At 36.8% G+C, this 21,446-nt stretch overlaps 1 protein-coding gene across 1 annotated transcript; it reads left to right on the forward strand.

The window, feature by feature from the left end:
- Positions 1-23: 23 nt before the first annotated feature.
- PSMD12 (proteasome 26S subunit, non-ATPase 12) lies at positions 24-21,116 on the forward strand. The gene is made up of 11 exons (XM_006199327.4): positions 24-155; positions 7,270-7,329; positions 7,414-7,542; positions 10,728-10,835; positions 12,431-12,535; positions 13,609-13,758; positions 13,847-13,981; positions 14,616-14,728; positions 15,400-15,574; positions 17,562-17,639; positions 18,623-21,116. The coding sequence occupies exons 1-11, from the start codon at positions 48-50 to the stop codon at positions 18,830-18,832; spliced, it is 1,371 nt and encodes a 456-aa protein (XP_006199389.1). The 5' UTR covers positions 24-47; the 3' UTR covers positions 18,833-21,116.
- The last annotated feature ends 330 nt before the right edge of the window (positions 21,117-21,446 follow it).

Genomic DNA, 21,446 nt, shown 5'->3' on the forward strand with positions numbered 1-21,446 from the left:
GTGGTGGCCGAAGCAGGGGGACATCAAGAGACTCTCAGACAGGGACCATGGCGGACGGCGGCTCGGAGCGGGCTGATGGGCGCATCGTCAAGATGGAGGTGGACTACAGCGCCACGGTGGATCAGCGACTGCCCGAGTGCGAGAAGCTGGCCAAGGTGAGGGGAGGCCGGCTGGCTGTTGGCGGGCGCCAGGGGCTGAGTCACGGCGCGGAGCTTGCTTAGGCCTCAGGGGGCCTGCGGGTGGAGCGCGCATCCCCGTTGCCTGCCCAGCCCGAGTGAGGCCTGCGTAAGTAGGAGATCCCAGGTCTACCCGACCAGAGAGACCCCGCAGCCGGAGTACGCTAGTGAGTACAGCTTCCCAGACCCTCCCCAGGGCAGGTGGTCAGTCACTTCATTCCCGTAGGAGTTGAGGCTCCATCGTGCCTTTTGCCTTTTCACGTTTACTTTAGTAGTTTCTCAGGGGTTAAGGCCACTGCAGCATTCAGGCTAGATCAGAGAGTTTAGTTCTCTTGCTCTTCCTGAATCAATTTATGTCGTTAAGTTGCTTACGGATCATGGCGATGTGCCTGGCCTTTGGCCAGGAGAAGGGACAGTAACGTGATAGCACGAAGATGATTAATACGGACCCCTGTCCTTAAGGAGTTCTTGAATTAGACAAGTCACGCGTGGTGTTGAGTGCCATGTAAGTATGAAAGTGTTAGTGGAGCACAAAAGGAAGCTGTTCATTCTTCTGGTGGGGTAAGGAAGGATTTTACAGAGAAGCTGACGTTTGTATTAAAACTTGAAGAATGGGTAAGATTCCGATGGGGAGGAGTCATCCCTGGAGCGGGCACTGCACAAATAAAGACACACAGGCACAGAAGTGCAGAATAACATAATTAGCGGAGGTCGTGAACAGTAGTTTAGCCCAACTGCTTATTTCCCATGAAATAAATAATAATAAATAATAGAAATTTTACTTGATCCAAACATTTACCATGCCCCCTGCTGTGTGTCAGGCAACTTTATGTATCATTTCACATGTAAAGAAACCAAGGCTCAGAATTGGTGGTCCATCATAATAGTTAGTAATAGGTAGAGCCAGGGATTTAAACCTAGGTTTGTCTGACTAGGGTTGGGGTGTTTGTTGGATCAGCTCCCTTATGGGATGTTGTTAAGGATTATACTCAGGGCTCATAAAATTCCTTGATCAATCCAGCCATGAACATTTATTGTTACTCATTTGGGGTACATTCACTAATAGGGTTGTTTTTGTCATTTGAGCTTACTACCTAAGTACATAGTAAATTCAGGGGCAAGAGGAGTCTCAAGTAATACTTCACATTTAGTTTTTAGAAAGAACCCTTTTAATGCTTCCCTTTTTTTCTGAAAAAGAATTTAGTGGGGCTTTACAAAAGACAAGGATAGGGGAAAATGATAAAGTTGATACACCTATATTTCTTGAGTTCAGTGCCCTAAGTGGAGGGGATCCATACATTCATCTCTGAGCTTCCTAGCAGCTAGTATAGAGAAGCATCACGAGTTACACAGATATGTTGGAAAACTCAAAACACTTACAGTGCCAGGCAGATGATCATTCTGACATTTATTGAGTGCTTTCTACAGTGCCAGAGTTTCTACTCTTCTAAGTGCTTACATGTATTAACTCATTTGATCCTCATCTTAGTCCCGTGTAGTAGGTATTATTATTATTCTTATTTTACAGACAGGAAAACAGTCTAAGAGAAATCGAGTTACATGCTCCAAAGTCTTCAGCTAGAGAAGTGGTGGAGCCAGGATGCAAACCCAGGCGGACTGATTCTAGGGCCTCTGCTCTCCGCAAGCTGTCCTGCCTAATGAGCAAAATGTAATGAAAACCTGAACTTTTGAGCATCCGCTCAGGGAACAGGGGCAGGAACTGTGCACCTCAGGTTAATCTTTGTTAGTTGGGGATGAAGGCCAAGCCTTGTCAACTCTTCTAAAGTTAAGGGAGAGACCAGGAATATGGATTTTTATATGAATTGCCTCTATATTTAGAAACTGGGCACTAATCTGTTTTAAAGCACTGTTTGAGCCAATACTACATCAAACAAAACATACCAATGGGCCAAAGGCAGCCCCTGAACCACCTCTTTGGAATGAATAGACTGATAGTGTCCGTATGAAGAAATTAATTGTTTTAAAGAAGTACAGCTATTCCTAGAACTGAGACTTGGGCAAAAAAAAACTTCCTTTTACCAGTTTCTTCTGATAAGCTACTGTGTGCAAGACCCATTCAGTGCTAGACATTGGAGTAGAAACTATTATTACACTCATATCACTGAAGAGAAAATTGAGGGTCAGAGAGGGTAAGTGTCTTTTCTAAAGTAACACAGTAGTAGATGTTTTTAACCATTACCTTCTGCTGCCTCTGTGATTGTTATTTGAGGACTCTGCATCAGATTGATGAGATAATAAAAGTGATACTAGCTCTTGATAATGGTTATTGTTTCGCCCTTGGATTAGAGAGTTAAAAATTAATCTAGTGAGGGCCTTTTCTGAACTGTAAAGATGTAGTATTTAACAGTTCTTAATACTCAGAAGGTTCCCTTCCAACCCCCACACCCTGCTTTTGGGTTACAGTGTATTTGGCACATGGTTATTCAGGGACAACTTGCATTCTTAAATTGAATATATCCATTGTTTTTCCCTCCTCTTAATGCCTTTTCATTTCATTTGGTCACCTGCAACCTCTTCTCGTGGTTAATACAAGATAAAGAGGAAGTGAAATGTAAAACAGTTTACTGATTGATAGCAGCTTGGACAAAAGACCCCTTCAAGAAATAATCATTTTAAAAAATTGAATTGGCATTGCATTTAAACTATTCATGGTTAAGTTTTTATTGGCCTTTTCTTACTTGCTTAGGTTATTTAACAAATCATTAAAAGATTGGATCCATTTAGGAGTAAAAGGACACAGACATAAAGAATGTACAAGATCCACCATGTATTGATGTTGAACAAACACCTTAGTCATTTACCTCATTGACAAAGACTATTTTAATGAGAAAAGTGAGTCACAAAAGTCCCATGTTCTAACAAGTTGGTTTTGATAGCTCTGACTATCTTGTTCCTCTGATTTGAAAGGTGGCATTGAGGAGTTACAGTTTCAATGAAGATATGTGAATAGATAGGAAAGGAAGGAGGAAGATGTTTGGCCATAGGATTGAACATGAAGGATAAGGTGAAAAGTGGGATGATGAGAGAATTGGGAGTTGTATTTAATGAAGTTGATGGTAGTGTCCCTCAGATAGCTCTGAATTGTCAGCCATTTAACTTGTCACATTCGACTTACTGTCACAGTAAAAATCAGGAAGCCAAGATCAACTGAATAGGTCAGGTCAGTGTCGATCCAGTCAGCCCATACTATGTGCAAATTGGTGCAGGGGAAGCAATTAATCAAAAAAGGTCCAACCCTAAAGGAACTTATACACCACTTAGGAGGCAAGACATGCACATTAATAACTGTGGTACCAGGTATAAAGGGATGTACCAGAATATCTACGGAAGCACCATTATGTGCTTGGGCAGGCGCACAGCACTGAGCTGCCGTGGTGAATGATATAGACGTTTTCCCTACTATCACACTCTAGTGAGATTAGAAGTACAGTGAACATTAAAATAGAAGAGAGTTTGGGGTTGTCACCCGAAGGAAATGCACAACCTAGAAGTTGAGAATTATGTCTTACTTGGAGCATTACTGGGAACTGTAGCCTGGGAGGGCTTTCTCTCAGATAGGTGTTTTTGCTTGGAAAAAAACGAATATGTAGTTGACCATCAAAAGATTACTGCTAATCACAAATACAGACACCTCAAGTTAATGATTTTAGTCTTTTTCTGTGTATGAGAAGATGCAAGAGTCTGGGCTTATTGAAATCATTCCTTTGATGTGCATCTTAACCACCTAGGCCCAGTATCCTGTCATAGGGCCACAACATCCTTTGTTTACTGAGATGGCAGGTGATGTTTTTTGTCCACAGGGTCATTGTAAAGCAGAAAGTCAGTGGGCTGGAGTGTTAAAGGAGGTGCTGAGTAACCACTGATTTTAGAGAATGTAATCCAAGAACGCCTTTCTGAGACGGTGACAGTGACATTTAATATTTATTGGTACCTGTAGACCCCGACGCTGGAGTGATGTATGATTCCTTCATGTGTAGGGTACAGTTCTTTAAAATCCATATTTCTGAATTAAAATACTACATAGTAAACTATATTCTGTTAATTTCAATCATGTGACTAATAGTAATTACAATAGTGACAAGAGGGGACCATCAGTAAGCAGTATCTTGCATTTTAGCTATTTTTGCACTACATTTTGTTGCTAGATAATAACCATTTCTCTATAGAAATTAGTTGACCCTTGAACAACACAGGTTTGAATTGCATGGGTCCACTTACGCATATGTGAAGATTTTTTTCAGTAGTAACCACTATAGTACTACACCATCTGTGGTTGGTTGAATCTTTGGATATGGAGGGCTGGCTATAAATTATACTCAAGTGCTCAGAGGGTTTGGCCCCCCATAACCCCTGGTTTGTTCAAGGGTGAACTGTTCTTTAATTGAAATTACCTTGATGGAAGCAAAGGCGTGATTTAAACTAATATGGTTGAGTGTAGTGGAGGGAGCGTTGGACCAGGAGGCAAGAGCTCTGGCTTCTGGTTCTGTTGATGGCCAAGCTGTTTGGTCCTCAGTCTTTTTAATCTCTAAAATGAAGTGAATCTCCAGCTGTCTTTCCAGTTCTAAGATTCTTTGATTTTTATAATTTATAAGCCTTTAACTTTGGAGAATTTATAGGTTGTTCTTTGTTCATTTGCTCTGATGGACATTTAGCCAGCGTTTATTGTACGCAGGAATCTAGCCAGCTTTCAGAACTGGTGTTCCCCTTTGCATAGGAAACATTGTTAAAATGTTAGTAAGTGTGTATGTTTCAGATTTAATCAAAATAAATTCAAGCAATGGCTATACAGTACATATTTTGTGCTGCATAGAAAATTCATAGTTTACAAGTTATCTTAGAAAATATGGGAACCATATTTTGAAAAGTCCAAGTATTATTTGTGCCCTTAATTCAAAAGCTGTTTAGTTTCTTTCATCAGTAAAAGAGTAGTACTCATATACTGTCTATGAATGTCATTAAAATAAAAATAAATTTCCTTTACAATTAGAAAATTCATTTATAAATAAAACCCTCATCATTTCTAATTCATTCATTGTTATATCTTTACCTAAAATAAATGCTATTTTTGTACTGTGGGCTTTTTTTTTTTTTTCTTCCCTGCCTGCTTGCAGACAGCACCTGGGGTGGAGACCCAGACTCTTCGGGTGTCCTCCCCCCAGGCAGGGGCCAAGCTCAGACCTCAGACTCAAGTTCCTTTTTGAGACTGTTTGGCACAACTTAGTTTGTGTTCTCACTAAAATCACCACCCTCCGCATCCTCTGCTCTGTAATTCACGCTCTTTCCTCGTGGTGATAGTTTTTTCCTTATTTCAAAAGTAAACATATTCTGGGGGAACATTTGGAAAGTCTACAAAAATACAGAGGAAAGAAGTAATCCCTCCACCCTGAAATAGATTCTTTCATTCATTTTCCATGTATTGTTTGCCTGCTAAACGCCAGTGCTATTCAAGGTGTTCGGACAAAATCATGGATACATTTTTCTCTGTGCAAATATATATGGAGCTTTACAGACTGGACTTGCTATGCATGATCTTAAATGACTTACTGTTTTTAGCAATGTGTCATGAACATTTTCCCCATCTCATTAAAATATATCTTTTGAAACTACTCAGCCTCTATGGTTTCACTAATTAAGCTATATTTTAGTCATCCATTTATTTATGTCTTCTGCTTCCTCTTCTAACAAAGTTCTTGAGGGCAGAGACAACATCTTTTTTTTTAAACCACTGTATCCCCAACACCTAGATGAGAGCCAGGCATGTGGTAGGTACTCTTTAAAAATGTGATGAATGAGTAAGCAAATGAGTGAACGAATTTAACCAGTCCCTTTTTATGGGCCACTGAGGTTGCTTTCACTTCTTTACTATCATAAAAATGCTGTTGTATCAGTTAAGATTGGGTTCAACTATAAGTGACAGAAAATCCCCCAAAGCAGTGGCTTAAATGAGATAGAAGTTTATTTCTCTTTTGCAAAAGTGCAAGAAGTGAGTTCAGGGCTGGTCCAGTGTTTTGCTATCCACTGGCATGGACTCCATTTCCAAAGATACCTCATTGTTCAAAAACGGCTGCTAAAGCACCAAACATTCCAGCCAAAAGCAAGGAAAGGAAGGAAAGAGAAGGACCTATACTCTTTAAAGATCCTTCCTGGACTCTGTTTTTTTTTTTTTTTTTTATCATGGTATATGGTTCCTGATAGGATGGCTTATTTTAGTCCTGGTATATTATCATCTAGGTTTATATTATATATATTTTGTTATTCTCATTTCTTAATGTATGTCCAAGGGAGAATGTTTTGTTTTCACATGAGGCAGAGGTTGCTCTAAGTTGATTACTTTTGTTGTAGTGTGCATGGGTATTCTCAGGTAGTCTTCGTTTTCTTTAAGCACAATTATAATTTATTTCCAAAGTCATTGAAAAATTAAACCAAAGTTTCCTATCTTCTTACCACCAAATATCCTTTTTATTTCTCCTCAGGACTTAATGTTTTAAAATATTAATGATGGGGAGAGGGTGTAGCTCAGTAATAGAGTGCATGCCTAGCATGTACAAGGTCCTGGGTTCAATCCCCAGTACCTCCATTAAAATAAATAAATAAACCTAATTACCTCCCCCCTCCAAAAAAAAAATATATTAATGGTGACTTTGTGAAGAAATCATTCATTTTCCCATATTTATTCTTCAAAGACACATGTGACTGCCAGTTAAAAGTCTGTTCAGAACAAGATAAACAGGAGTTACCACACTGAGATGATAAATTGGAATCCAAAACAAAGATTTGATGTTTTTCTCAGGTGTTAGATCATTGTTGTTCTAGATTCACTTTCTCCTAGGCATTTCAAAATGTGAAAAATAGCTTGTGGGCCCCAAATTGGGAATCACTGACTTACGGAATCCACTGAAGAAGATGAAATCATGAAAAGGAGTAAAACAACAAAATTAGTTATAGAGCTGGTCCTCTAAAATAGGCTATTGATTTTTTTCCTTTTCTGTGTCAGAAACATCTCATTTTAGACTAGTTATGTAGTTTTGTGTTGGTGGTGGTGTTTTCATTGTTCACTTATCTTTGGTTTTAGGAAGGAAGACTTCAAGAAGTCATTGAAACCCTTCTCTCTTTGGAAAAACAGACCCGTACTGTGAGTAGATTATAGTGAAAACCTCAATTGCCATTAATTTAATTTGACATTGTTCCATTAACTTTCAATATATTTTTATTACAGGCTTCTGATATGGTGTCTACGTCCCGTATCTTAGTTGCAGTAGTGAAGATGTGCTATGAGGCTAAAGAATGGGATTTACTTAATGAAAATATTATGCTTTTGTCAAAAAGACGGAGTCAGTTAAAACAAGTGAGTTCATGATTGCTCAAAAAACATTCACATTCAAATAAGGACTTCTAGCAAACCTTTCCGTGAATCTACTTTAAATCGTTAAATATTACAAAATTTAGAGAGTTTTTAAAAATTCTATCCATATTCTCATTGACAACTGCTTTTATTTTTGTTTTCTCTTCTAGTCTTTATATATTTGCATATTTTTACAAAATGTACTGAGTGTTGACACAGCTTTCTTCTATTTCCATGTTGCTCCTTCGTGTTTATTATTTTAAATGGTTATGTTATAATCCATCAAGTTGATAATCTATAATTCATTTAATCATATCTTTTATTAAGCCCTTAATATTTAACTTATTTTTGAGGCCATTATTCAGATTACATTATCACAATAATGTAAGTTCTCTTTTATTTATTTATTTTTAATTGAAGTATAGTCGATTTACAGTGTTGTATTAATTTCTGGTGTACTCTTGCTGTTTTTGTGAAGCTGGATTTTCTTTACTGCTTCCCTGTTGTGCTTGAGGCGTATTTCAGTGATCTGCTGTAGTGGAAGATTCCACTTTTTACATTTGTATCTCATCTTTAAAATGCTGTTCCCTAAGTAGCTTCTGTGTTTTTATTTTTTTGCTTTCAAATGATAAAACAGAGTAGTAGTGGAACCAAAAATAGAAACATGAGGTTCCTGTCCAAATCCCTTATTTTGTTAATTAGTCTGCTACTAGAGTGAGTGTAGTATTAGAGTGAGTTAAATTATTTTTTGCAGAAAGCAAAGTTACTGGGCTTATTTGTTTGTTTGTTTTAAGATAACTTCGCATGCACATAAAATTCACTGTTAAGAATTAGCATAGATTTAACTTAGGCACTCTAGTACATGTGAATGTCGAATTCATTTAAATATGCTCTTTTAGTGCTCCGTTCTGTGATTTGAGAGGCCAACATAGATAAACAATCATCTTCCTCTGAATTTTTGAGACTTGCTTTCTATGGGGCAATTTTGAAAGGGCTACTTAATTAGAAATCTTGGGGCCACCTGTGTTGAAATAAGTAAAAATATGTGTTTTATATAGTATTAATAAAGTTCAAAGCACATATCCTAAAATATGGATTTAATTTCATAGTTATAAAATTTTAGAGCCAGTAGAAGGGACTGTTTTCTCTCACTCTGTTACTTTAGTGGTCGAGAAACCAAATTTTATATGTAAGACTCTTGAAATGTGAAGAAACATGTAAGTAGCCTATAGTTTAGTACAGAATATAAATCACAAGTAATCATAGTAGATGACAATCTTTAACAAGTGTCCTAAGATTTTTTTTTTTTTAATTATACACATACAGGGCAACATGTGATGTTGGAATAGTGGAAGGGTACTAAGATATATGGAAGAGGAAGAGAAAGATTTTAATTAGGTTTCCCAGGGAAGGTTTCTTGGAGGAAGAGGAGTTTGAGTCAGACTCATAGCCACCTAGTGACATCATCACCAGAACTGGAACTGGAGCTGCTCTTTCTGCCGTAACATGTTACGTCTTCACAGCCATGGGAAGTGCTTAGGGACTCAAAATGTCTCTTTATTTTTCTCGTGATTACTTTTTACTTCAAACTTTTCTCTTTTTTTGCTTTATCAGGGTTAGAAAGTAGTAATTTTTAAAAAATAACCTTTTCTAGATTGCTTAAGATTCACTGTCACCCGAGCACAGGGATCAGCATTACTTCAACCATAGAGGGATCATCACTTCTTTCTTTTTGAGGGAGGGAGGGGGTAGCTAGGTTCATTTACTTATTATTATTTTTTTAATGGAGGTGCTGGGGATTGAACCCAGGACCTTGTGCATGCTAAGCACACACTCTACTGCTGAGCTATGTCCTCCCCCCAGGCTCATCTCTTTTGTGAGAGAATAGGTGTTCCAGAGCTTTGTACCTACTGAAAGTTACATTTTACAATAAAACCTTTGCCTTCTGGAACTCCTGAAGATCTCTGAACAGCTAATTTTCAAATTATTTAAAGTCTGATCTGAGCTATGTGAACCTTAAGTATTTTTCAAAGAAATCTTTGCAAGATGCATCATGTGATTTATTTTTTCAGCTTTATGGGGGTATAATTGACAGCAGGATATTCTGTTTACTCTTCTGCTATCTTAAAATATGCTTAATCAGCATTTTCCTCATGACAGAGTCCTAATTATTTGTTTTGTTTGGTGGGTAGGTAATTAGGTTTAATCTATTTCAGAGGTGGTACTGGGAATTGAACCCAGGACCCTGTGCATGCTGAGCAAGTACTCTGGATCCTAATTATTATTATCAATGATTATGAAATGTTGTTTAGAATTTAGATTAGGTGTTGGCAAACTCTGGGCCAGGGACCAAATCCCACTTGCCACCTAAATAAAAGTTTCTGGGGGCAGAGCCGCACCCATTTGTCATGTATGGACCTGTGGCAGCTTTGGAGTTACAAAGGCAGAGCTGAAAGGTTGCCATGGAGACCCCATGGCCCACAAAGTCTAAAGTATTTACTGTGTAAATATTTATTAAAATCTTCAGCAAAGGTTAGCTGACCCCTGACCTAGGTCATAGAATGTTAGAGCTGGAGGAAATGTAGTCCAGCCTGCTTATGTTACCTGCGGGGAACCGTGGGCAGGAGATGCTGTGCCTTTCGCCATCACATACCTTTAAGGTGAGCGTGGCTGGCTGTGACTCCTCCTCCTCACCCAGAGGATGGAGCTGTTCGACCTTTCTGCCTGTGCCACCAACTCTTTTTCCCTCCAGTCACAGTATTTGCTGGTCATGGCTTTGCTGCTGTCACAGCCACTGTTAAACTCTGCTTTTCTCTTCCCCCTTTTTCCCCCTTTAATCTGTTGCTATTTCTTCCATACATTTCTGCTTGGCTGCAAAAATGCTAGGTGGCCAGCCTTCTAATAGGCATTGCCAGACATTCCACCTTTCCTTTTGTGTAATCAGTTAACCAGTTGTAGTGGAAAGGGGTAAAGTCTTTGTACCTGAGGTTTTCCTAACCTTTATTGATTTGTTACTCATGATTCAGTACTTCTTAGCTAAGGGAGGTTTTGGTATTTTTTTACAGGCATTTCAGTATCTAGAGTTGCTTGGAAAGACCAGATTTGACCATAGCACTTCCATCGATAAAATACTTCCTTTTCCAGTATGAAGAATGAATTTAACTTAGGAATGATTTTTATTACTTTAGGCTGTTGCAAAAATGGTTCAGCAGTGCTGTACTTACGTTGAGGAAATCACAGACCTTCCAATCAAACTTCGATTAATTGATACTCTACGAATGGTTACAGAAGGAAAGGTGAGTTTTCTGTTGGCATAACTCGCAGTGATAAGTACTGTCTTGTCTGTATTCAGAGATACTTATGCATTTGAACATTTTATATAAGTACATATTTATATAAGTACATGTAAGTATTTTTAAGATGAAATACACAAAATGTCTTCACCTTAATTTAACCCATATCTTTGTACATTTCCTTCTCGTGTCATCCCTCATGCCTATGAATATACTTAGTGATAATCTTAGTATATCCAGATTTTTCTAGAAATTAGTGTGATCTTATTTCAGATTTACATGTAATAATTAAAGATACGGTTAATTCTTCACATGGCCTAGATCTACTTGAGAAGTCTGTGTTTGGGATAGTTAAGGTTTCATTGAGTATTTGCAGTGTGAGATTAGTTTTCAAAATTTCACTGTCTTGCCAGAATTTACTTGTATTTCTTTCGATCCCTTTCTTCCCTACTCACACCACCAATCTAATGTTTCTCTGAAAAGGGCAACTATGAAATGGTGACCATGGTGGATATTTCTTGCTAGGTAGATTTTTGTGGTTTGGAAGGTAGAAACTTAGCTTATACCTAATTTAGATTCCCTCTTTGACAGTTCAGTTCATTAAATGTTTATTGAGCACCTACCTGTGTTGTGCGAAGTCTAAAATGGGCAGGACACTATTTTTAACCTCAAAGAGATGAATCATAGCAGTAGTTGCTGTGCTGGTCTTGACAGTAGCAGTGTGCCTGTTGTCCCCTGCAGCACAGAGGTAGGGGATGACTGACTGAGGGGCCCAGAGGAGCCTCAAGTTGCAAACTGTTGATGGTGGCTTAGCTGGCTTTTTAAGAATGAACAGAAATTCTACTGGGCCAGGGCATATGGAGAAGGACATTTTAGACGTAAGGGAAACTATACAGAGATATCCAAGTAAGAAACTCAGAGTACATTTAGGAAACTGTAAGCAGTTCGTTGTTATTGGAGAGGAAGTATTTTGAGGATGGAGTTGGGAAAAGAGACCGCTACAGAGCTAAGGCTAAACAAGTCAGCAAACCCAGTCATGAGTATAAGTTCCCTAGACTCTATTACACTATAGTTACATTTTTAATGTTTAATTTGTTAGAAATCACAAATCTACTACATTACCCATAGCTACCAAAAAATGCTAGTAACTTTTAATACTTATCAAAATCAGATAATTTTAGAGAAAGTAGCATTGCATTTAAGGAGAAATCAAAATGAGGATATTGATTGAATTTTAGATACTAAACTGCTACGCCCCTTTGTAAAGTGTGTTATTTTTCAAATAATCCTATTAAAGGCAGTTTCCTTTCTGTGCCATTTATGTAGTTTTTGGTCCTATTTTTTGTTAAACACAGTGATTTAATACTTAGGCTCTCAAAGCAAAGCTGCACAGTATGGATAATGTTTTATAGAGATGTTTTCTTAAAAATTATATGATTGTGAAATGTAAAATGTCACATAGCACTGTTTGTACGTGGAGGATAAAGTGCATGACAGCTGCCAGATAAATACCCTGTTGAGCACTATTCACTTCTACCTTGTCAATTTTAACATGATTCTGTAGGAATTTAGATAATATAAATTTCTTATATTTGTAGATTTATGTTGAAATTGAGCGTGCTCGGCTGACTAAAACATTAGCCACCATAAAAGAGCAAAATGGCGACGTCAAAGAGGCAGCCTCCATTTTACAGGAGTTACAGGTAAGGTGCTGCATTTTAGAGTGTGAATTTTTACATTTCATCAGTGATATTTTCTTGTGGAAATTGTTTGTTTTGGCACCTTATTACTGTTTTCTAAACCACCAAGATTCAGAGTGAGCACTACAGAGTGTAAAGTTATTCTGGTAGCTGGAAGTTTTGTGATCATGGTCCCAACTGAACTTAGCTGCTGAAAAAGTTTTGAAGAAAAGCAGGATCAACAGATCAGTCTTGGGGAGGGTAAACTCAATGGTAGAGCATGTGCTTAGCATGTACGAGGTCCTGGTTCAATGCCCAGTACCTCCATTTACAAAACAACATGCGCTTACTATATAACCCGGCAGTCCTATCCCTGGGTACCCAAGAGAAATGAAAACTTATGTTCACATAAAACTTGTTCACTAATATTCAGATAGCTTTATTTGTGATAGACAGAAGGTGGAATCAGCCCAGTTGTTCTTCAGCAGGTGAGTGGATAAACTGTGATCCATTCATGTGATGGAACACTGCTTAGCCATAAAAAGGACGAACTGATATACACAACAGCTTGAATGAATCTTATTATTTAAAGCATTATGCTGAGTAACAAAGACAGTCTCAAAAAGTTGCATATTATGTTTGACATTCTTGAAAAGACAGCTCTGTAGTATTAGAGACAGATCATTAGTTGTCAGGGATTATGTATGGGGGCAGCATGTGTCTGTAAGGGGGAGCATGAGGGAGTTATTCAGCGTGATGGAATTCTTCTATATCTTGATTGTGATGGTGGTTACACAAATCCATACATGTGCTAAAATTCATAAAACTTTACACCGAAAGAAATAAATCCATTTTACTGTATAATAATTTTTAAATTTTTAATTTCCTGGAGGAAACTAGCTTTAGATATCAACACTCTCCCAATAGGCGTGAATGTTCTTATTGTTTATCAAATGTGAATATTTAAGGTCCATTTAGTTTTTCTTTTACCTTTTTTTTTTTGAAGTATAGTCAGTTTACAATATTGTGTCAAGGTCTATTTAGTGTTATTGCAATTTTTAAATATTATTAACTTACTTGGGGATTTACTCTGCTAGGTGGAAACCTATGGGTCAATGGAAAAGAAAGAGCGAGTAGAATTTATTTTGGAGCAAATGAGGCTCTGTTTAGCTGTGAAAGATTACATTCGTACACAAATCATCAGCAAAAAAATTAACACCAAGTTTTTCCAGGAAGAAAATACAGAGGTAAGCCCATCTCTTACTATTAGTTTACTTGAAAAGTGTTTGGGGAAAATACCCATAAGCCCCAATTAATTTTGTCCATTTTTTTCAGAAATTAAAGTTGAAATACTATAACTTAATGATTCAGCTGGATCAACATGAAGGATCTTATTTGTCTATTTGTAAGCACTACAGAGCCATCTATGATACTCCCTGTATACAGGCAGAAAGTGAAAAGTGGCAACAGGTAAGAACATATTCTTATACTTATTAGGAAGAATTTCTTCCTAACTTTTTCCAGCATTCTTAATGTATGTTGAAATCATTTTAACTTCAGTGATTATACGCAGTTGTCAGGTGCTGCTTTCTGTTCAGTATGTTGATGATTCACTTCATCCTTGCTGATTCAGGTAGATTGTAGCAATGCTCTAAGCTATTTATGGCCTTTGAAGAAATGTAGGCTTACTATTTGAAATATATACAGCAGGTTACCTTCTAATAAAGGTCACAGATAAAGACCTAGCTATACTCTGGGAAGTTATCTGAAAAAGTATGTATATGTATCATTGAATCACTTTGCTATACACCTGAGACTAAGTAAATCAACTATACTTCAATTGAAAAAAAAAAAAAAGTCAGCCCAGGTAGTAATCCAAATTAGCAAAAGTTGACTATAATTGTTTTATAATAGTTTTATGAAAAGTAAATATGACAGAAAGACACTATGAAGAAGGTGAAACTTAACAGGACTTTTTTCCTAAGGCTTTTGAGTACAATACTAAAAACAAATATATACAATTCCATTAATTTTCGCTTTCTGCTGAAGTTTCCATTTTGCTTCTCATCGCACATGTAATCTGTTGTATTGTATGATTTTTTAGGCCCTGAAAAGTGTTGTCCTTTATGTTATCTTGGCTCCTTTTGACAATGAACAGTCAGATTTGGTTCACCGAATAAGTGGTGACAAAAAGTTAGAAGAAATTCCAAAATACAAGTAAGTACTTTTATAATTAGCATAGTATGTCTCAGTAGCAGTGCCACTTTGAAAGAAAATTGGTTAACTTCATTGTACACTTCTTAATTGGTTGCTGATAGATTGTATTAGAGAATAAAACTAGAGATAATAGAGTGATTTTTAGCACTGCATTAGAAATTAATGTTAAGAAATCATAACACACTTCATTCTAAACCACTTACCAAGTAGAAGTTTTATTTCAAGCTCACTGTAGCTGCCTTTGGTTAATTAACCATTTGATAAATTTTTATCATTAGTAAATGTTTGGGGCTTTGTGATTTTTGGAAATACATGCTTCTGAAAATTCATTATATAAAACAGGCATAGACTGTATCATAAGGACAGTGGGCTTTTTTTTTTTAAGCTATTTTTCTTTTTTCTGTTTCATTAGTAAGTTTACAGTCAGTTAGTCCAGAGGCAGACACAATACAGGAGAGAGTAGAATGTTAAGCAGGGGAATGCTGTATTCAGAATTACTGTGGGAAAAAAAGGTAGTAAGGTTGGTAACATAAATAATCATCAATTTGTGTCTTGATCCACCAACAAAATGTTATAAAAACTATCTTTGTTGATATTTTAACATTGGCTGTTGTGTTAGATGAAACTTAAATTTTACAGATTTGGAATATTACGTTTTCTGTAATTTCCAGGGATCTTTTAAAACTTTTTACCACAATGGAGTTGATGCGTTGGTCCACACTGGTTGAAGACTACGGAATGGAACTAAGGAAAGGTTCTCTGGAGAGTCCTGCAACTGATGTTTTTGGTTATACAGAGGAAGGTGAAAAAAGGTGGAAAGACTTGAAGAACAGAGTTGTTGAACATGTAAGCATCTGGCATGATGGAGATGACAGTTTAGAAGTAAACTCTGCCAAATTTGAGCATAAACTTTCATTTCTCAAGTTTGATAATCAAGTGTTTCTTTTGGATGTTCTATATTTAATTCTTCACTTGAAGATTTTTTTTTTCCTACGCCCAGTGTAGTAGTGATGTAAATTCATTGTCAAATGTTTATTGTGTATTTCCCAAAGCATATCAGAATTTATCTTTTGGGTGGGGAGAGAGGTAATTTGATTGATTGATTGATTGATTGATTGATTGATTAACAGAGATACTGGAGGTTGAACCCAGGACATTGTGCATGCTAAGTATGCACTGTACCTCTGAGCTATACCCCTCCCCCCCCCGAATTTATCTTATTACCCCTCTTGTCTTTTTTTTCCCCCATCTATCTTTGGCTTTTCAGAAAAGATAACTATGTATTAGCATGCTGCATTTTGAGAGGACCTCTCAAGGATCCAAAATTTTATAGCAGAAGGAATTTCTTAAGAATATGAGGGATGGGTCTGGATAGAGAGATTGTTTTCTCTCGGACACTTGGTTTTGGAAATGGTAACATGTCTTGCACCTGACCTTTGATCTTCTTGGTGTCCCTACAGATTGAATTATGTCAGCATTCATTCACATAACAAATATTTGTTGGGAGCCTTCTGTGTGCCACACACTGTACAAAATGCTGAGACACATGGGAGAATAAGACATGGTCCCTACCTTCAGAATGCTTAAAAATTAATGAGAGGGGAGATGCATTTATAAATAAAAGCACAATAGACTAGAGGGAAGCATGAAAGGAGAGCTGATTGGTTCCACCCAGAAGAACGGCCAGGCAGGACACAGAAGGGTTGATGCAGGGGGAAGATTTGTGAGGAGAGGATGTAGTTAGCATGCAGACCAGGGAAGGCGGTTGGGAGAGTCTAAGGCAGGGCATGAAGGCAGCACACAGCAGGGGGGCCTCCAAGAAAAGGGCACAGTGAGAAAGGAAGCTGGAGATGCAGAAAAGCTCCGGATCACAGCAGAGTTTGTACACCCCAGTAGTAAAAACCTAGAGGATAATGACCAGACTTGTATTTAACAAAGATTCCTCTGGGAGTAAGGTGACGAGCAGACTGGGAGAGAGAAAAGACAGAGATGAGAAGACTAGCTAAGGGAGGGGCTTTCCGAGCTTGAATTAAGGCAGTAGCCAAGGTATGGAAGAAGAGTGGATGGAATGGAATAAACGATTTTAAAGAAGAAAATCAACAGAATTTAGTCATTGGTTAAATTTGAAGGATGAAGGAAGGTGGAGGAGGGTAGATCTGGAGTGATTTTCACGCTTCCTGAGAGGTTGGTGTTGGCCATCGAGCCTGATTAGAAGTGGAAGGAGATGCAGCTTCAAAGATGAGTTCATTTTCCTCCTCACTGTTCCCGTTTTTCCTTGTGAGTGCTGCTGCTTTGTTAGTAACTTTAACGTTAAGAATAGCAAAGGGATGCCTCTAACTTTAGCACCATTTCCAGTGAAAATTAAGAAGTTTAATTTCAAATTATCTTTACGTAGTTCTAATGATAAAGTGGTGTTTTCACATGATCTGGATCATTTTTTTAAATTTTAGCCTTTTAAACATTTGTGTCATAATTAGAGAAACTTAGCTTTAGATTCTTGTATTTTGCAAAACTATTTTAGTACAGTAATAACTTTGAACAAATAATTTAGTTAAGCCTATATTTTGGCTATGTATTTTGACCTAAAAAATATATTTTAAAAGAGTTGTAGAGTGTACTCAGAATAACTTTAAAATAACTACTGAAGCTCAGAATATCTAAGGGTTTAGTTTTGTTTTTGACATTTAGAACCAGCTTCATTCCAGTGGTGGACTATAGAAAAATAAAAGATCTGAGACTTGACATTTTAACTAAACCTATTTGGGTATGAAAACAAATGGGCTTTTAGCCTTACTGACAGCTGTGCCCTCCCTACCCTCTGTTCTCCCTTCAGAATATTAGAATAATGGCCAAATATTACACGAGGATAACAATGAAGAGGATGGCACAACTTCTGGATCTATCTGTTGATGTAAGTAGTAAACATCATTTCTTGTAGCCATTCATTTTAAAAAATCAATTGGCTTGTAAAAATTGAGTGAGAAAATCAATTTTGTTTTATTGCTTAATTTTAAGTTTAGATGATAGAAAGTTTCCCCAAGCTCTCTGAGCACTCTGAATACCAAAGAATGACCTAAATAGCAAATTTATAGTTATATTAATATTAATATCCTAGTTAAAATGTTCACTTAAATATGTTAGTTTCACATTGATTGATTTGAAGCCCAAAGTATATATTTCTATAACAAATATGCCAAGGTTCCCAGAAGAGAGCTGTAGAAGTAAGACATGAGGGAGACTGGACTCGCAGTTCACCTGAAGAGGTCCCAGGACATGTTAGAGGAGTATCGTATTCAGGTCCAGGTTTCATGCTGGTAAAACATACAAGACGAAAGAGATAAGAGTTAAGTGAAGTGGGTTATAATGGTCTGAAAAGCCATTTCTGTCACCAGAAGGAGTCCTAACAGTTTAGAAGAAAAAGAAGAATCGTGGAATGGTAAGGTTAGAAGCCTTGATCCTTGGTTAGTTTACCAGCTCTTGTTTCTGGAGGAGAATTAAAGTGTCTTGTCCATGACTACGTAGTTGCCAAGTGGCAAAGCATATATTCTACCTCAGCATTTCTGGAAACAAACTAACTGTTTTTCCCCCTTTTAGGGGGAAACGTTGTAAAAGATAGATCAAGCTGCTGTTGGCAACAGGCTATTGGAGAACCCTCAGCATTAAGTTTGCAGGGAGATTCTGGCTGAGCCCTGACTCTGATCGTTCTAATCATTCCCTGGGTTCTCAGTAAAATAAGTATATTATTGCAGGAACTCAGCAGTTGCTAAGTATTAATAGTGAATTTTAGCCCTGCATATTCTTGAATGAAGAGTTACTTTCTAAACTTTCCTTAAAATATGTTTATTGTCTAAAATTTTATCCTATCTTAATCCAGTTTGTCCTTCTCTCTTGTAGGAGTCAGAGGCTTTTCTCTCGAATCTAGTAGTTAACAAGACCATCTTTGCTAAAGTAGACAGGTTGGCAGGAATCATCAACTTCCAGAGACCCAAGGATCCAAATAATTTATTAAATGACTGGTCTCAGAAACTGAACTCGTTGATGTCTCTAGTTAACAAAACTACACACCTCATAGCCAAAGAGGAGATGATACATAATCTACAATAAGGGGCTTCGTGCCCTTGATGCTTTTAGAAAAGAGATAAAATTGGCAGTCATTTAAAAACAAAAAAAAAGACTTTTATGGTGTATATGTTGGGTTTTTGTTTTTTGTTTTTTTTCTATTCTCGGCTCTTTTGTGTAAAATTTAAAAGATAGTGAATATGTTTGAGGCCCCTTCGATTTTTCAGTTCCCCGATTTCATTGTTAACTTTGCATTTGCAATTGGTGCAAAAATATACAATACATTTCTATTGTCTGGCTACTCAAAAAATTGTCATAACTTACCTAAATGTGTTTTTCTATCATTTGAAACCTTTTTAGCTATTATTTGTTTTCATTCAGTGAACAACCATAATTATAATAATAAAAGCAGTATATACATGTTTACTTTCTATGATTACCTGTGTTTCTAGACATTTTGTGGGATAGCAATTTGTTTTTTAAATAAAATAAATTTTGTTGTAAAGCTATCAATTATTTAGTAGAATTTAAAAAGCAACATATAGAACATATAAGAACATTTGGGATAACATTTTGTGATTTGTGAAGAATTTGTATTTTAGTATTGTGGCAGAAAGTCTCTAGATTAAATGTGTACAGAGCTACCCAGTAGGCTATAAACTTTTTTTTTTTTTTGAGTCAAACTAGTTTCAGTCGCAGTAGCTTGTTTTTACCCCTTTTCCCTGCCTTGTCCAGTTTTTGAACTAAATCAAGTGACAACGTGTTGACACAGTTTAACACACAAAGTCATTTTTATAAGACTCCTTTGTGGCTTTAACTTACACATCCAGTTACATCATTAATGCTCCAAATTCATTCTCCTTATAGGAGCTTTATTTCCACTGTATGCACACTGGATAACAACCTAAAATGCTTTAAAAATGACTCAAAAAAAAAAAAGAGAGAGACTTCAGGCCACCCTCTTGGCAAATGGTATAGAGTTGACATTTTTAAAAATAGAATTAAAAGTAGTTTTACTGTCGTACATCTGAGATCACTTAATGTGAGCAAATTTTAGAAGTTTTTTTTAACTTGATTTCAGAGAAAACAGAAAAATGAAACAATGTTAGGTTATTTAAAATGATGTGTAAATGAAGAAAGTATGAGGTCTACTTTTTTAAAAATACAAATGACAAGACAGGGGAAAAGGCATTCTGGAAACAGAAGCTCTCATAATTCATTTTCCATTTAATGGTCACTGAACTGCCCTATTTCATGATCCCAGGGCTGGAGACAATTGCGAGAACTCTACTATTTTGCTGAGTCATTGTAAATAATAACATAGTATTAATCTCATTTTATTCTTTGGAAATTTAATATATTGGTCACATTAATAACATCTGCTATCATTTATCTTAAAAACTAACCAAAAATATGGCAAGCTCAGAAACATCAGACATTCACACTAGCAGTAAGAATATGGTTTCAATTTTCTTTTGAATGAAAAGGATAGAAAATAAAGTCATTTTGCATTGTTAATTTGTAAATCAAGTTGGAACTAATTTGAATCTAGCTTCTCATTAATGTCATTAACTTACCAAATCTAGACTGTTTGGCTCTAGAAATATGTTGCTCTAAAGATCTCAAATACTCCTCTTTGTTTTTTATTTAACATGCTCATCTGCAAATTAAGCTTTTTGTTTGTTCTGATTTGGTGCCATTTGTAACTGTCCCAGTGACCAAATCCCACTTGATTAATTGCTCATTCATTATTTTTGTTTGTTTCTTCTGTCCAAGCAACCTTAAGAGTCATTACCAATTTCTTAGTGTAACAAAGAAGAATCCATTAACCTAAGGCAGTAAAATATTTGAGATGTTCAGAACCTAAAATCCTGACTCATGTTTCAGACCTAAAGCTGGCATTCATGAAAAAGATTGAACCACTTTGTTTTAATATGGAGAAGAGAATACTTGACTCATTTTTATTAGGTTACTGACCAGCAGGAGAGGTCATGAGCCACTGGGTGTTTTTGGTTGGTTGGTTTGGTTGGTTTTGGTTTTTTTAATGAAATACCTTCTACCCTTTTATCTCTATATAATTTATGTTCTTACTCTGGAGTTCAATCACTATTTCTGTAATTGTCTTCAATTTCCATATGCTTACTATTGAATCATTGGGAAACTCATCTCTAAAATTCATACCGCTCCATTCTATCTCTTTTAAGTGTTAAATGTATGATAAAAATACATATTTTAAATTGTTTTCAGTTCTGGATATAGCTGCAATAAAAGCACTAATTTGTGAGTATTTAAGAAAATCTGGAGAATAAACTCATACTTTAAAAGATCACTTCTCTTTTCAGTTCTTTTACTGTTTATACAAAAAGCCATAGATAGTTTTCATTTTTCTTTCAAAATCGTTACCTCCCTAAACCTGTTTTCAAGCAGCGGGAAAACATTTTGCACGTTTGTTTCAAAAGCCGCAGGGCTAGCTTTTCCCCCTGAATTCTTTCTGATTAGGGGTTGGTGACAGGCTTGTTACGCTTTGACCAATGGTTCCCTGACTCAGCACATCAGAATCACCTGCAGGGCTTCTTACACCACGGATTGCTGGGCCCCACCGCCTGAGTTCTGGGGGAGGGAGAGCCAAGAATCTTAATGTCTAACAAGTTCTCAGGCG

This window comes from Vicugna pacos, chromosome 16 (genome assembly GCF_048564905.1).
Source record: "Vicugna pacos chromosome 16, VicPac4, whole genome shotgun sequence".
In the NCBI taxonomy this organism is placed as follows: Eukaryota; Metazoa; Chordata; class Mammalia; order Artiodactyla; family Camelidae; genus Vicugna; species Vicugna pacos.

What these genes read in the sequence shown, in the direction of transcription:
- PSMD12 (XM_006199327.4), top strand. Translation starts at nt 48, where the DNA reads ATGGCGGACGGCGGCTCGGAGCGGGCTGATGGGCGCATCGTCAAGATG. An exon ending in CCATTTTACAGGAGTTACAG is followed by an intron (nt 12,536 to 13,608) that starts GTAAGGTGCTGC and finishes TTACTCTGCTAG; the next exon opens with GTGGAAACCTATGGGTCAAT. An exon ending in AGAACAGAGTTGTTGAACAT is followed by an intron (nt 15,575 to 17,561) that starts GTAAGCATCTGG and finishes TTCTCCCTTCAG; the next exon opens with AATATTAGAATAATGGCCAA.